The sequence below is a fragment of the Sarcophilus harrisii genome, chromosome 2 (assembly GCF_902635505.1).
Source record: "Sarcophilus harrisii chromosome 2, mSarHar1.11, whole genome shotgun sequence".
NCBI classification, from domain to species: domain Eukaryota; kingdom Metazoa; phylum Chordata; class Mammalia; order Dasyuromorphia; family Dasyuridae; genus Sarcophilus; species Sarcophilus harrisii.
In genome coordinates this window covers 163,503,606-163,521,886 of record NC_045427.1, presented here as the reverse complement: position 1 = coordinate 163,521,886, position 18,281 = coordinate 163,503,606, and the positions used below count along the sequence as shown (strand labels likewise).

The window sequence follows — 18,281 nt, the reverse complement described above, 5'->3', positions numbered from 1 at the left end:
CTTTGCAAATATCTCACTTTATCCTCAAAGCAATCCTAAGAACCAGATAGTCTTATTTTTCCCATTTTATAGTTGCAGAAACTGAGGCAGAAAAGTTTTTTTAAGTCAAAAGTATCACATAGTTAGTAAGTATCTGAAACTGGATTTGAACTTATATCTTCCTGAATCCAGGTTCAGAGTGCTATCCACTGTGCCACTTAATTACCTAAATATAAAGTTGGCAGCATTTTTTTTTTTTTTTTTTTTTTTTTGTGATTTCTGTAACAAAGCTTTCTGGAGATACATTCCAATTCATATTAATTACTGTTTTACATTCATTATTTAAAAGTGCTTGTGACATATCGAGAAATATATAGGATTGAGAACCTGAAAAATCTGGGTTTACAATCTGCTTCTAACATTTACTAACTTTTTGAACTTCTAAAAGGTTTAGTTTCCTCATCTGTAAGATGAAGTAAGTGTTGGGCCTCAGACTTGGGAACCTAGATCTGGATTTGTTATCCCACACTGTGTAACTCTGGTCAAGTAATAATCTCTCATTATCCCCAACCAATTTTAAGAGTATACATTTCAAAAGTTGTAGATTCTTTTTAGTTAAGGGAATTTATATATCAATGAAATTAAAGCTCTGAACCTCCTTTTCCCCCATGAAAAACATCATCTGTAGTACCTACAAAAGGTTGTTTAGGACATTCAAATGAGGTTAAGATGTCAATTGGTGTACAGACTTTGTAGAATTATTTTGCTGTTAATTATTATCACATTCATTAATATCACAGTTTGAATTTCCAGAATATATTTTAGAGTACATAACACATAGAAAACTGTCCAAAAGCATGTTGGCCATTAGGAATGTTGCAGTCTGTGGTCAAAAGTTGCCTGTGAATTATCTACAAAGAAAATCTTCAGGGATAAATAATACATGCTTGTGTTAGTAAAATATTATATCCTGATGAAAAAAAAAAGGATAGTCAAAGCACTAGGATAATAAAATAACAATTTAAATAAAATAATCATAATATGTAAATATATGTAAAATCATAATGGTAAAATTTTAAATAAAATAATGTAAATAACAACTAAGATTCTTATGTTATATATAAGATTATTATAAAATTCAGTGATAACTATTGTTTATATTAATGAACGTTGTCACCTTTCCTTTCTCTTCTCTGTCACTTGAAATAAATTTATGTTAAATCTGTCTTTTTAATATTCAGACTTGGCTATGCAATTGAACTTGGGGATGTATGAATACAATGGGAAAAGTGGTTACAGACTAAAGCCAGAATTTATGAGACGACCAGACAAGCATTTTGATCCATTTACTGAAGGTATCGTGGATGGTATAGTAGCCAATACTTTATCTGTTAAGGTATGTAAGCATGGATTACAAAATACCTTTACAAAAGCACTTCATTCTGGCAAGAGTACAAAACTTATACAATGGTTTCCTCCTCTATCTTACTCTCCAGAGTAAAAAAGATACATGTCCAACAAAAGTATTGCTCTTTCTCATTTTTGTGAAATACTACAAATAAATGAAATGTAGATTATTTAATAATTTGTATAGAACATAATACTATTGGTATTAGTCTTTTAAATTATGAATATATTCAAATTTAGGATATAAATGAAGAAAATATTCCCTTCCTAGTCTTTATCAAAACCATTGAATAAAAAATATTCTATCTCTGTATTTTTGTATTTTAGGATTAACTAAAGCATCACAAGATTTTATAGAGAATTGTAATAACTTCAAGCAAAACGAGCACTATGTAATTAAGACTGAGAAATTAATTTACAGTGCCATTTTAACATTCTCTTGCCATTATGATATAATATAACTAAGTGTAAGTTATAAAAGTGTAAGAAATAAAATTTAGCATCTTGATTGGGAATACATTTTAATACAGACCATTTCACATGATTTTTGGAAGTTCCTAGATGATATGATTGGAAATTTCATTTGTATTAAAACTCTTTGCTATTCCATTGTTCTATTTTAAATAGAAATATAAAAATAGTTTGTGATAAATGCAAAGCTCAGAGCCTTCCAAAGGGCCTAAATTATTTGGAAGAGTTGCATATAATAGAGTCAAAGGGAAAAAGACAGTTTGGAATTTGAAATTACTGTGCATTCCCTCTGCAGAAGAAAATCTACACTAGAGTTCTGAGTTCTTTATTACTATTATAATCAGCATTCCACATTCTCATAACTATATTTAAATATGTACAACTCATGTCATGTAGCAATAAATTTCCAATATTTGGGTTCATAAAATAAAGTGATTTGAATTTATTCTTATATTCACCTTGCTTCGTGACTCACCCACATTCTTACAATGTTTATACTACTGTTACTATTAGTATTTATTCACTGATTATTCAATGATAGAACAGTGAAGGATTATCTGAGAAATTAAGAATAGTATTCATTTAGTTCACTCTTTTGAAATGGTTCATTTGTTTTCTATTACCTTTATTACATAATTGTAAAATCTCTAGATAGTATTTAAAAGCATTTTCAATTAAAAAAGACTGGTTACAGAGTGATTTTTAAGATTTCTAGTTCATTAAGCCTAACAGTTTAAAAAGAGAGACTGCATTCATGATTAGAGCTCCCAAGTTATACTCATTCTAGGATGGTGGATTATTTGGTTTGTTTGTTTTAGGGATTCTAAAATATTTATTGTTTATTTTTAACATTTTTTGAGTTCCAAGTTCTCTCCCTCCCCCCCGCGCCATTCCCTCCTAGTAAGAAAGCAAGTAATTTGATAGTCTTTATAATATGAAATTATAAAAAATTAGTCATATTTCAACAAAATAAAAACAAGAGAGGTAGATAGCATTTTTTCATCATGGGTCCTTGGGAATTGTCTTGGATCATTGTTTTGATCAAAGTAGCAGAGTCTTTCACAATTGGTCATCATTTAATATTGCTGTCATTGTGTATAAATGTTTCCTAGTTTTGCTCATTTCTTTTTTAAAAAAACTTTTTATTTTCAAAATAAATGCATAATTTTCAACATTCACACTTGCAAAACCTTATGTTCCAAATTTTTTCTCCCTCCACTCCTTCCATCCCCTCCCTTAGATGGCAAGTAATACAATATATTTAGCATGTACAGTTCTTCTACATATATTTCTACAATTATCATGCTTTTAAAAAAATGATCAAAAAGGAAAAGAATTGATCATGTTTTTTGCATCAGTTCATATTGGTCTTCCCATATTTTACTGAAATTATCCCATTATTCTTTCTTATAATATACTACTACATTACACTCATGTGCCAAAACTTGTTCAATCATTCCCCAATTGATGTGTATCCCTTCAAGTTCCAGTTCTTTACTATCATAAAAAAGAGTTGCCATAAATATTTTTGTTTACATAAGTCCATTTCCCATTTCTTTTATTTCTTTTATCTCCCATAAAGGTATGCCCAATTTTATAGTTCTTTGGGCATATTTCTAACTTGTTCTCCAGAATGCTTGAATCACTTCATGACTCATTAGTATAACTATTTCCCCTCATGTCTTAGGATGATGTTTTTATTGAAGTATATTACATTCCTAGTTGTTTTGATGAAAAGAAAGTCAGAAAAATCACCCAAAACATAATGAAATGGCAGTTATTATCAAGTTTACATATCAATTACTCTCTTATAATTGGCAAAAAAACTAAGTCATATCACGACTTAAAGTAGCTTGTCCTTGTATATGAGATGGCTTTTACTAACTCATATAAATTAGGGTTGTCTTGTTCTGGTATATGTTATAGCTAGGATTCCATTCTCAGCGCGAATTTATGAGGTTGCTTCAAGCCAAATCAAAGGACTAAGTAGGAACAGAAAAAACAAAAAATAAATGAAACTGAAGTCTGGGCTTAACTGGTCAAAACATTATATTGTTGCAACTATATTGTCTTAAATTTGCTTTTTCTTGATAATTATTGTAATAGTAAAATATTTTTAAACATGCAAATAAAAGATATAAACAAAAATGAGATGTGAGACAACTTACACTTTTGTCAAATCATGATCATTTAGTCAACTATAGTCTGGTTGCTTTTGTCCTAAGGAATATTCCCTTCTTCCTATGACAGGACATTTCTAAGAATAATACATTATATCAAAAAACTCAATGCCAGCAAATATTCACCATCAGAAAAGACCATTGACAAATATACATGATTTCAAAGGACCAATACTGAAACATGTTATCCATGACTAAGTAATAGTGGATTTAGGGTACAGAATGAGAGATAGATATATCATGTATAAATAATCTCTGAAGGCATTTGTCTTGATTGAATATGCATAGTTGTTACAACAAATTTGTTTTTCTTTTTTTTAATGAATTAGAAGTAGAAAAGGGAAAAATAACTTGTTAATTTTAATAGAGAGGTTTGGAAAGCAATATGTTGCATGTGAAATGTTGCATGCCCTTTCAAACGAGGTCACTGTGTTATTAGTTTTATTTAACTTTTACTTTGCTTTAGGAGATCTCTCAAGGAATGGGAGAAATCTATTGGTGTTTGTAATATAAACAAAATACAATAATAATTTTTCAAAGACAACTAATGAATCCTAAAAAACATACACATAAAAATACTAACTATTCTCTGCATATAACTATTATAAAGATATACTATTTGTGAATTTATTGAGGCATTGTCTTAAGAAAGGATCTGAGAATTTGGGATGTGACATACATGACTTGAGAATTCAAACATGATTATGAAATGTTAACTAACCTCTATCAAGAAAAATTTATGAACAAGCTGAACTTTAAAAAAAAGAGAGATTATGAGCATAGGAATTAAAGTGTGAAATTAGCAAAATTTATTAGTTACTTGTTCTTTCTGCCGCAGATATTCACCATTAGTGTTTAGAAAACCTTCTAGTTATAAGACTGGTAATACAAATAGTTTGGGCTAGCACAAGGTAATTCAGAGTTGAAACTTAAAGAGTAATAGTAGATAACTATTTCCTTTCCTTTCTTGTGAAAATATTTTTACACTTCTTTTATAACTTTCTGTTACACAATTTCTTCTTCAGACTTAAAGACTTGTTCATCATTAATACTTGTTTCAAAACCTTGTATTGATTTAGTTTCAGAGAAAATAATCATGTCATAGAAATTCTCAGCTTCTGGCCATACTTTTCAGGAAGACATCTCTAAATTGTCATTAAACAGGCACAACAATTATTTTTTTCTTCTCCTAGATCATTTCAGGTCAGTTTCTTTCTGATAAAAAAGTTGGGACTTACGTAGAAATAGATATGTTTGGCTTACCTGTGGACACCAGGAGAAAAGCCTTTAAGACCAAGACATCTCAAGGAAATGCTGTAAATCCAGTCTGGGAAGAAGAACCTATAGTGTTCAAGAAGGTTAGTTTAGTTTAATTTTTCTTTTTGTTTTGTCATGAAAATTGCTCCTTAAGCACTTTATTGGAAGTACTTTGCCTACTTTATGAAATACAATGAAAAGTCTTTTTTTGTTTGTTTGTTGCTGGGTGACACTGTACATGGAGTGCTAGGCTTAGAAGCAGGAAAACTCACCTTCCTGAGTTCAAATCTGGCTTCTGACACCTACTAGCTGGGTGACTCTGGGCAAGTCACTTAAACCCATTTGCCTCAGTTTCCCCATCTGTAAAGTGACCTGAAGAAGGAAACAGCAAATCATTCGATTACTTTTACCAAGCAAACCTCAAATAGGTTCAGAAAGAGTCAGACATATGACTGAAAACAACCAAACACACAAATTAACTGTGTCTAAAGCATCATATAAACTCAAATTTCCTGACTTCAGGCTCAATAATCTATGTATATGTCGCTACAGAAACAATATGAAAAGTTCTATATTTTGACTATGACAAAAAGTATGGAAATTACAGGAACATATTATTTCTGGAGAAAGGCAGCTTGGGCCAGAGATGGGGGAGGAAGTGGAAAAAATTAATTCAATTTCTGCTTTTGATGAAACCTAATTATATGACCATGAGCAGATCTGCCAGGCTGTAAATTACAGATAATTAGCAGATTTAAATACTTTAAAAAATAGCTTCACTATGCTGATAAAATTATAATTTCTAAACAAAAATAAAACTAAGGTCTCTAGAAGAGGTTAGCATGGCCTTTTACAAAGGAGGTTAATTAAAATCAAAACCTTAGACCTATTTATTATATTAATAGCTCACTTTTATATAATACTCTTAGGATTTGAATACATTATTGCTCTGATCCTCACATCATCCCTATAAGGTATAGATTATTGTAATCTTAACTTTATAGATGAGTAAACTAAGATTGAGAGAGGACTTATTTACATGGGTTAACACAGCTATCAAATAGGGCATTATTTACCTGTAGGACTTAGCAGCCAATTTGAATGGATTTTGCTTTTATAGCTATACTAGGCCACATGTGGAACAACATATCATTGTTCAAATATACTAAAATTTGCTTAATGGAATTTGATGCTCAGTGTTATAACTTGTCTGTATCCTAAATTCTTTAGGTGGTCCTACCTTCTCTGGCCTGTTTAAGGATAGCAGCATATGAAGAAGGAGGTAAATTTATTGGTCACCGGATATTGCCTGTACAAGCAATTCGACCAGGTAAAATTATGAGAAGAGAAATTCATCAGTTATTTAGTTATTTTTAAATAAAATTTATTATAAGAAATGAATGTTTTTATCTTCATAATTTTGCAAGGTGACTTAGTGGCATAGTTTAAAAAATCTCTTTTTTTGAGATTTGTAAGTAATTTTTGCATAAAAAATGTGAGTAGAAAGAATTTGGGAGATTGATAAGAATACAAAATGATTGCTATTAATGAAAAGAAATTACCCAACCTCAGTCAACAAATGATTGTTACAATTAAGTGATTACTTTATTTGTAGCATTATGCTAAATGTTAGAGATACAAAGGAAGGATAAAAAAGATTCTCCATCCTCAAAGAGAGGACTTTCTAATGAGACAAGTCTTAAATAACTGGACACATAGAAAATATTTACAGAATATATGAAAATAATCTGGGATTTCCATGAAAAAAGGAAGACATCAGCATCCAACGAATCAGGAAGCTTTATCAGAGAATATTTAAACATCATATCATGTTTACATGCTAGAATAAATAAATACATACATAGTGAATTTAAAATATTCTATATATTTTCACTTTCCAGGCTATCACTACATTTGTCTGAGGAATGAAAGGAATCAACCTTTGATGCTTCCAGCAGTCTTTGTATACATAGAGGTGAAAGACTATGTGCCAGATACATATGCAGGTAAACAAATATAATTACTCTTTGTCGGTGAATTTAGGACCCAATTATATTGATGACTCAATTCTAAGCAGACAAAACTTACTAACTTAGTTAATATGATGTAGAACCATTTATTTAAGATAGTTTCTCTATGAGATACTACACAGATTCCAAATATAGATGAGGTAAAGTTATTTTTGGTGATATCTATATACTATATTAGGAATTAGGTGGCACAATAGACAGAATGTCAGGGCTAGAGTCAGGAAGACTCATCTTTGTGAATTAAGATATGGTCTCAAATATTTACTATTGGTGTAATCCTGGACAAGTCATTTAACCACTCTTTGATTCATTTTTTTAATCTGTTAAATGAATTGGAGAAATGGCAAAACACTAAAGGATCTTTGCAAGAAAACCCTGAATGGGATCATAAAGAGGCAGACACAACTGTAAAATGACTGAAACATGCTATACTAAGTGAATTAATTCTCTGGAATCCCTGCACCAGTGCTGCTTTGTACCTTGCTACCTTATCAGAAGTAATCAGCAGAGTGGGATGCTCCCCAGTACTTCCAGCCTGAAAATATCAGGGAGCTTGACAGGGATCCTTTCAGTGGAAAGAAATGTTTCCAAGACTGACATTGACTTGGATATTAATTTAAGGATTTTCCTTCTCTGTTGAAATTAACAAGACCCTTTAAGTAATTGAAAAGGAAAAACCCAAGAAGCTTCTGGGGATAAAATGGTATTTTACTATAACATAAATGTGCATATTTTTGAACATGTTTGTGAGATAGATTTCTTTTTTTGTATGGTGAGCCAACATCACATTTTGTTTCCATGTAATTATTTAAAGTTAATCATTTAAAGTGGATTTAGTACTGGCCTCAAAGCCAAAAGGACTTGGATTTAGACATCTCCAACCCACACTGATTGTGTGATGTTGGGCTACACATTTAATATCTCAGTAGCCTGAGCACATTTCTAAGCTATTATTTATAGAGAAGTCTCTGATCTGTCTTGGCAGAAGAAGCTTCTCATCAGGAACTCCCTACAGGGATGAAATCATAGATCCAGTGAAAAGCAAACAAAATTACATAACGTAGCACAAAATGCAGATTTGCCATGGAAATGTTAGAGCTACAAAAGACCCTAAAATCTCAATTTTTATTGTTTTTTTCCTGGTTATACACATACTTTCATTTTAAAATATACATTTCTTTATGAATTATGCTAGGAACAAAAGGGAAAAACCATGAGAGGAAAAAAAAATAGAAGAAAAAGAAAAAAATATGAACATAGCATGTGTTGATTTACATTCACTCTCCAAAATTCTTATTTTATAAATGAGAAAACTGAAGATTAAATGACTTTGAGTGACTCCTATCTCTCCTCAATTAAAGCTTCCAAAAAGTTAAGATTCATCATGGTCAAATTCAGTAAAAAAATTTTGTAAGAAAATTCATTTAGAAAAAATGAAAATCAAATGTTTAGGCTTCTTCTCTATAGGGCAGTTTGACATTTAGCATTTAAGCATTTTATATGATCCAATATCCAGTTACTATCTTAAATATGCATGTGTGTATACAAAGATATGTGTATCTATTGCCAAAATTACATGACTTTCTAGTCTGTTTGTTTTGGTTTTTTTGGTTTTTGGCAAGGCAACTGAAGTTAAATGACTTGCCCAGGCTCACACAGCTAGGAAGTGTTAAGTGTTTATGGCTTCATTTGAACCCAGGTCCTCCTGACTCCAGGGCCAATGCTCTATCTACTATACCATCTAGCTGCCCCCCAATAAACAGTCTTATATTGGCATAAAAATCTGAGTCAAATTTTATAACCTCAGAAGTTAGGTTATCACAGATATTATATTCTAGAAATAAGAGATCTTTTCCCTCCTATTGAAGTACATATCAATAAATATTAATGTTATCTAGTATTTTAAGTGATAACAAAATATTTCATTTTAAAATTAAGAATAAGAACCAAAAAATTTAAAATATGGTAAAAAACGTATTAAATAAAATTTAAAAGTCACATCAGTTCTATATGAGAAAAAAAGATAGTGGAGAGCAGTGAGGAAGAGAAAACAAAGGAAAAAGCATAAAATTAAGATAGGGAGCAGGAGAAGGTGCTGCATTGAAAAGGAGATCGGAAGACATGGATTTTGCTCCATGATTGTAGGCTAAGAGAACCATCCTTGAAAGTCAGGACACCAGATTTTAGAAACTACTTCTGACACATATTGTTTAACTCTGCTAAGTACCTAGGTCAAGGCCCTTCATGGTCTAAGACAACTGTTGTGAGGTAATTAATTGTCTACTTGACTGTCTGTAGAAGTTTCCTTCTGGGAAGCTCCCAACTCTATTAAATCATCCAACCAAAAAGTATATGTATATGTGTGTATAACTTATTTTATAAATTTGGGTACTTTCTCCTCAATGCTGATTGTAAGTACTCTGCCTTTTACTGAAAGATTTAATTAATTTTCTGTGAAAAAAAAAAATTCCATCAAACAATGGCTAACCTTCTCATGATGAAGTTCCTCAAACTTAGGCTGTTCATTGGAAATAGTACATCAACTCTTGAGTTGATCAAACTCGTGTATATAATATAAGAGCTCAAAGTATTTCCAGTGGAATAAGAATTTCAAATTTCCTTCCTTTCCACCCTGTAATCTTAGTCTTTAAGAACTCATTTGCCTGCACACAAATGCAATTGGAATAAAATTTTAGTAGGACTAATGTGTTTCAGGATACACTCAATATTTGCCACACACACATATTTATAAACATAAATGCATGTGTTTATATACTCATGAACATGGACATGTAGATTTTAATATCAGCAGAAATTTGATCTGAAATGTTTTCTTGAATTTTAGATGTAATTGAAGCATTGTCAAATCCTATTCGATATGTGAACCTGATGGAGCAAAGAGCTAAGCAGCTAGCAGCACTAACTCTAGAAGATGAAGAAGAAGTAAAGAAAGAGGCAAGAGAATGTTGTAAACAATATACTTAGAACTGATTGTCATGTCTGATTACTGGTTATGTTGAAATAACAAGATCATTTGTAAGAAAAGAGAAAAGCTAATCTTCTGAATTTATAGCACTATGGGCACAAAACAATATTCAAATAATTAACTGTCTCTTTTTTATTTATTTCCTGAAGTTTCAGCATTTTAGAGAAGTTACTATCATTATCATTTTCATCATCATCAACATCATCATTTATAGTCATCATAGATAATCTTTATATAATACCTACTATGTACTAATTTCACTTGATCTTTACAACAACCCTAGGAGGCAGGTGTTGTTACTATCCCTATTTTACAGAGCAGGAAACAGAAATAAATAAACATTAAGTAAGATTATCTGAGGCCATTTTATAACAGCAGATCTATTGAGCCACCTAGTTGTCCCAAAGCTTAACTATTTTGTATACTTTTTATTTTTCAAATAAACAAAACTGAATCTACTTTCACCATATCTTAAGAGATCACTTGAAATCTCAAGAAAGAAAATGAAGCTTAGTCACTCAATATTTTTGCATTGAACATTTTGAAGATAAAATCACCAAATTTTAGAATTTGATGGGCTTCAACAGTTTGCAAGTCCAACTCATACAAAGAAATCCATTTTGTTGCTTACCTCATTAGTGGCCATCCAGGATCTACTTGAAGACATTCTGTGAGAGGGAACCCAAAGCAAATGAAAGCAGTTCATTTCACCTTGGTACAGTTCTAATTGTTCAGAAATTCTTCCTCATATCAAGTTGATATTTGCCCTCTGTATAGTTTCCAACCATTGTTCATTGTTTTTTCTTTCTCCTCAGGGTACCAGCAAACTAAATACAAGCTCTTCTTCTATGTTAATCCTTTTCATATAATAATAGACAACTATCTTGCCCCCACTTGAGTTTTCTTTTCTCTGTACTAAATATACACAGTTTTTAAAAATTATTCTCACATGATGTGACCCTAAGGGACTTTAACAATCCCAGTTGCTTGCAAATTAACACTGGTCAGCTTATCAATGCATTTCCCAATCTATACACTCAGAATAAAGCACAGTATTCCTACTATGATCTGATGATGATATGGATGTTACTCCTTCTTCCTAGAAAATATGCTTTTTTTACAGAAACCAAATATTGAATTGGAATTTTTAACTGCTTCATTTTTATTAAGCATTAAATTCACCATGACCTGCATATCTTTTTCAGATAACCATTGTCTTAACAGGCCTCTGATCTATTTCTATTGAATCAATATAGAAGACTCAGCCCAGTATTACAGGCTTTCCGGGTCTTTTTGGATACTGATATATCATTCAATGTGTTAACTATTCATTTCTTATTAGTGTCATCTGCAAATCTGGCGATCTCCCATTTGTATTTTAAAGCAAGTAATTAAGCAACAAAGAACCAGAGATTCATGGAATACTCCATTAGATATCTCTAGCCACAATGACAGTGAATAATTAATAGCTTTTTAAAAAAATTCAGGTCTCCAAGTTTCTCCATATTTTCATCTAACTGTAAATAGCTTATATCTTTCCATTTTTCCCCATAAGAATAGTGAGACACTTAATTGTGTTGCTGGACTCTAAATGAATGATAGCTAAGGCATTCCTCTCCTCTAACAATTTAGTGACCTTCTCACTTAAAGAAAATAAAGTTACTTTTGTCTGGCCTTTCCCTTATTTTTTAAATTTGCATTTTTTATTTTAACTTTTTTTTTAAGTTTTGTTCTGAATTCTGTCCCTCCTTCCAGCTCCCTAACCATCCATGAAGACAAGCAATATGGGCCACTGCTTCCCTTAATTCATTCTCCCTTTTATTTCTCTTATTTTCTTCCCCTCCTATATCCTAGTTGAGTAAAATAGATTTCTGTTACCAATTGATTATGTAAATATATTCTTCCCTCTTTGAACTAATTCCAATGAGAATGAGGTTCAAATGCTGCCCCTCTCTCCACCCCAATTTCCTCTACACTGTAAAAACTTTTCCTTGCATGTCTCACTGATATGAGATAATCTTCATTATTTTTCTTCCTTCTTCCTTTTTCCAATGCATCCCTCTTTCTCCTGCCTTTATTTTTGTTTTAATCATCCTAATATAATTGACACACATAATTTATGCCCTTTGTCTACATATATTCCTTTTAATTGCCTTAATGATAAATGTATCCTCTTCTCATATAGAAATGTTAACATTTTCACCATTATTGAATCCCTCCTGATTTCACTTTCATATTTACCTTTTTAAGCTTCTTTTGAGTCTTGTGTTAAATGTCCTTTTCTTGATGAATTCAAGCAGGTCCTTTGTTGTTATAACTTTTTTCAGATATTTTTAACCATTGTTCTAATGATTTATTCCAGAATTTTTTCAGGAATTGAAGTCAAGCTTACTGACTAATGATTTTCAGTCTCTATTCTCTTCCTTTTCTTGAAGATCAAGAAAACAACTGCATTCTTCATTTCTGCTCTTCCTCTTTTATTCAACATGGTCTTTCCAGATTATGCTGAAGTGGCTCAGTGATCACATCTCCCCGTATTAGGATAATGTTCATCTGGACCAGAATTTTTTTATTCATCCAGAGCTACTAGGTGTTCACTTTCCCTTCAAATATCAATTCCCTCTTAGTCATCTTTTCTCTGTCATTTACAGTACAAGGCTTATTCTTCATGGGGAAAAAAACAGAATCAAGATAATAACTGAGATGAGAACAAATACATTGCCTCTATGATCTTATCTTTCCTTGCCTTCAGTTTCCTCATCGGTGAAAAGATGAAGTTGTATTAAATAAAAATCATTTAGCTTACAATGTCTAATGGGAAATGACACCATTCCTGTCTATAAAATTTAACATAAGAATAATGAAAAGTCTTACCCTCCTCTCCTAACCATACTATCTCCCCAAAGTAACTTGCTTAATTAGAGTTTTTCTAAAGATTCTTTCTCTCTTCTTCTGAGTCCTGATGTCTGCAAGTTGTCATGTTTTGTATTTTTTTGGCAGTAGCAGAGTTAAAAAAAAAAAAAAACAAGGGAAAATGAGTTAGACAAGAAGATATAACTAAAAACCTAAAGAATAAATTTAAAAAAGAAAAAATTGACTATAAATAGTATAAATTGCAGTTTATTTTTACTTTTACTATATCAAGTATATCCCATAGTAGATGGTGAAAAATTTATTCTTTAGGACACCTAAAGATGATTGGCAAGTCACTTAAGTAACATACGTGGCAGATTATAGTCCACTTAGTTGGAGGGAGAGTCTTCTACTGACATTGAATAATGTTTAATATTAGGTAGTATTAAAGTTCATAAATCATTTCAGACTCTAACATATATAGTTGACATCTCTAAAGAATATATGTGTGTATGTATATGTATGGGGGGGTACTTACTTTTTGAAGGGACATGTCCTATATTTTCAGATTTGGAAAGTGGGGGTTCATCTGACTTTAAATTTTTTTTCTAGTTAACAAACGAAAAGATTAATTTTTGTAAGGGAGTGGGGGATGTGTGCTTTAGATCCTAAAACTTTAGACCTAAAAAATACATCCAATCCTATAATTTATATATGATAATATTTTTATTTTTTCCAAAACCAATTTTTTTTTAAAAAAGGCTTCATCAGACCAGTGATAGACACCTATGACTCTCTTTTCTTAGTCAGTTCATGAAGGAACCTTTTAGAAATTAGATCTTCTAGCTTAGATATTAGTTACTTCACAGCTAATCACTGGTCCTTCTTTCCTTATTCATGATTATGAAAAATATCATTTCTACTTAAAGGATGAAGAATGCCATTTATTCCCAGTGGCATTGTTTTCTACTTAGAAGGTGCAATAATTTCTTTGGAAATAGGATAATCCCTCTTCTTGGATGAATTTCTTTCTTGAAAGATTGAATTTAAAGGGAAAAATTTTTATACTTTTAAAGAGAAAGATTTTAAATGTATTATCTATCAGGCAGATAGATGACTTTGAATGGAATGCTGGACATGGAGTCAGAAAATTCAAGTTCAGCTCATTGGGCAAGTCATTTAACCTTTGCTTACCTATGAGGCACATAGGTGGTCACAGTGATTAGAATGTTGCATCTGGAGTCTGAAAAGCCTGAGTTCAAATTCAACTTCAAACTAGTTGTGTGACCAGAGGCAAGTTAATTATCCTCCACCTTAAAATACTAGAGAAGGAAATGGCAAACACCCTTGGCAAACATGCTAAGAAAATTCCATGGGCAGCCTGATTCTTAGGGTCACAAAGAGTCAGATATGCCTGAACAACTGATTGGACAGCTTCAAAAATATTGACTGTCAAGTTTTTAAACAGGATTTAGATTTTTTTTCCTTAAAAATTATTTTCAATTTGATGGACATAGATTTTAGAGCTGAATAACAAATATACTACTTTAGAGACCATGGTGTACTCCATATGGTGGAATCAAGAGGTTAGAATGGAAAAAAGTTTCAGTTCACAGAAGGACTGATTATTTCCAGCAATAAGGAGCTTTTTTTAAAGATGTAAAAATCTGGGACCTTCCAAGGTTGTCAGGGACCCTTTAAGATATTCTTATACTCACAAAGCCATAGCTTTTCAGCAGATATCACATATGAAAGAGCTATTTTGGGTGACTGAAACACTGGGGATAAAAAATACAGAATCTGAGTTTTAGGTCAGCCTTATTTTTTTGATATTCTTAAGAAAATGAATAGACAGTGGTTTCATAAATGTTATAAGAGGAAACTAGTTCTCAATATTTTTTACCTCTTAAGTCATAAAAGTAATTTTTAGTTATATTTAGTCATGGTTTCTTTTGACTTTTTTTTTCTATTGGACTCTGTGTTTTTTCTCTCTTCATAAAGATGTCTCTTCAGAAGAGGAAAAAAGTAAATCTTGGCTATACTACTTATAACTGAAGAATAACTTGTCCACATTCACAAGGATTAGATGAATAAAAAGCCATTATTCTTCCATGGACAACAATTTACCTCTTTGTTTCTTCTACACTTGTGAAAATATAAGTTTACTTGAATGAGGACACTCAGAAGAAGTAGCAGCTGGTGTCTCAAAAGAAAATTTTATCTAGGACATGGCACACACTAGAGACCCTATTTTAGCAGCAAGGACTTTATGAGCAGGCTTCTTTTAGCTTGATACCTCTAGAGGTCATTTATACTTGCAAACAGAAGACCTTTTTGGACTGCACAGTATTATCAGATTCTGCCCAGCTAATAAAGTTTTCACCCCAGAGAAATTCTCAAATCTATTACATAGAAAGTTCAATTACTTCCTATCATGAAAAGATAAAAACATTTGGAGGTAGGGCAGGTAAGGGAGAGGACAAATTTTTATTATTAGATTAAAAGTACCTTTGCTGTAAACCATTAAAAAATCTAAAAAAAAAAATTTATTTTTTTCAATAAGAAAATAAAAAATAAAAATAAAAGCACTTCTTCCAAATAAAAAGCCCTTCACATGGAAATATAATAAAGAGGGCAATTAGCTGGTGAAGTGGCTAAAGCACCAGGCCATGAACTCAGTAAGACCTGAATTCAAATCTTAACTCAGATATTTGACACTTACTAGCTATGTAACCCTGAACAAATTGGGGTTTATGTTGAGAAAAAAAAAGAGATGAATAAGAAAAGATTTATAGCATAGTGGGAAGGGATTTTGTGTTTGAAACCAAAATAGCTTATTTCAAGTGTCTTCTGTTTAGTAACAATGTAACTTTAAGCAAGTCATTTAATTTTTTAGCCTTAATTTCTTTATCAGTAAAATGAGGACGCAAGTCCTCTGAATTACCTTCTAGCTATGCATGTATGAGATATTTAAAGACATCATATTTCCTTTAAGTGTACTCTTCAAACATTTTCTAAAAGTTTTTCAGCAATTCATTCCCTGGATATAATAAGAGCTTAATAAATATTTGATAGTTCCTTGATCACTGGAGTCCTCCTGTAGGTTCTCTCCAAATTAGGCATGAACTTCCTAAAATAGAATGGCCAGAATTGACCACAATTATACAGATATAGTCTTATTAGCACAAAGTATAACAGGTCTATGACCTCCTGCTTATTCTCCTCCTTTTAATGAATTCTGAAATTTTATTAGTTTTCTTGGCTTCATGTTACACTGTGGACTCATATTGAGCTTGCAGCCAACAAAAATCCCCAGATCTTTTACAGATAAAATGATTACTTACCATTTTTCTTCTGCATTATAATGTTAGATTGATCTTCTAAACCATCATATAAGATTAAGAACTATAATCAGTAAATTTCATGCACCCGCCCTTGTGACATGGGGAAAATTGAAGGTGTCTTTAACCAACTTTGATATGTCTTTTAATTTATTTCTTTCCATAGTTCTGAGAATGTAGAGCCTTTCATATAGACAGTTATCTTATGGTCGAGTAAATAAGCATATTTTAAGTGCCTACCATGTCCTATGCACTATGTTAAGAACAGAACATATAAAGACAGGTAAAGAGGCAGTAAATGCTGTCAATGAGCATCAATAATAGATATAATAGATTGATAGAATGAGTGAATATTTAAGTGTTTATGTATTAGATACTTCTAAGTTTTGGAAATGCAAATATAAGCAAAAGAAAAATGTTTCATTTCCTCAAGGAGCTTATATTCAAATAGGGGAAAGTATCATTTAAAAAGAAATGGAAAAACAACATATGGGAGCATCCACACACTGAGAGGCAAAGTTAAGAAGTCATCAGGGTACAGCCAGTATTTCTGATAAAGGTTTCATTTCTAAAATATATAAAATTTAGAAGAGTATAAGTCACTCCCCAATTGATAAATGGTTAAAGGATATGAACAGATAATTTTCAGATGATGAAATTAAAGTCATTTTAGTTATATAAAAATATTCTAAATCACTATTGATTAGAGAAATGCAAATTGAAATAACTCTGAGGTTCACCTCACACCTCTCAGATTGGCTAAGATAACAGAAAAAGATAATGACAAATGTTGGAGGAGATGTGGGAAAACTGGGACCTTAATGCGATGTTGGTGAAATTATGAAATGATCCAGTCATTCTAGAGAGTATGCCCAAAGGATTAAAAAACTGCATATACCTTTTGACCCAGGAGGGTCATTACTGGGTCTATATCCCAAAGAAATCATAAAGGATGGAAAAGGACCCACATGTACAAAAATGTTTGTAGCAGCTCTTTTTGTGGTAGCAAAGAATTGAAAAAGGAGTGGATGCCCATCAATTGAGGAATGACTGAACAAATTGTGGAACATAAAGGTAACATAATATTATTGTTCTATAAAAAAATGATGAACAAACTGATTACAGAAAGGCCTGGAAAGATTTGCATGAACTGATGCTGAGCAAAACAAGCAGAATCAAGACTGCATTGTCCACAATAACAGCAAGAATTTGCAATGATCAACTAGGAAAAGCTTGGTTTTTCTCAGTGATCCAAAGCAATCTTAATAGACTTTGGATAAAAAATGCCATCTGAATCCAGATAAAGAAACAAGGAGACTGAATGTAAATCAACACATGCTATGTTCACTTCTTTTTTCTATTTTTTTTCTCTTTCCCATGGTTTTTCCCTTTTTCTCTGATTTTTCTCTCCCATCATGATTCATAAAGCATTGTGTATCAAGAATAAATAAACTTACTACAATTTTTAAAAGTAGTAAAAAAGTAGTCAGGGAAGTCATGGGCTGAATCAAGTTTAGGGTGAGTTTGGCTGGCACAAATACTTGTTGAAATAAAGGTTCTTGGTATTTGGGCTTCTTAGGCAGAGCTTGAGAAATAGGTCAAGAAACCAACATCTAAACTAGATTTGAATATAAAAGTCATACTTGTAATTCAAAACTTTAGTTAGATCTTTGTAAAATTTCTGATTGTGATAACCAAAGTTAATTTGAGTCACATATTCACTTTTATTGAAGCATAAACTATTAGGATTAGCATTCTTGAAAGGTTTTCATGTGAG

General features: G+C 31.6%; 1 protein-coding gene across 3 annotated transcripts in view; it reads left to right on the top strand.

Moving 5' to 3' along the window:
- The window catches only part of PLCB1 (phospholipase C beta 1), an 831,921-nt gene that overhangs the window by 681,279 nt on the left and 132,361 nt on the right, over positions 1 to 18,281 (top strand). For all 3 annotated transcript variants that reach the window (XM_031951118.1, XM_031951120.1, XM_031951119.1), the window contains 5 exons: positions 1,221 to 1,375; positions 5,231 to 5,395; positions 6,525 to 6,624; positions 7,196 to 7,300; positions 10,170 to 10,279. In XM_031951118.1, the coding sequence (XP_031806978.1) occupies positions 1,221 to 1,375; positions 5,231 to 5,395; positions 6,525 to 6,624; positions 7,196 to 7,300; positions 10,170 to 10,279 (635 nt within the window). The remainder of the gene's footprint in view (positions 1 to 1,220; positions 1,376 to 5,230; positions 5,396 to 6,524; positions 6,625 to 7,195; positions 7,301 to 10,169; positions 10,280 to 18,281) is intronic.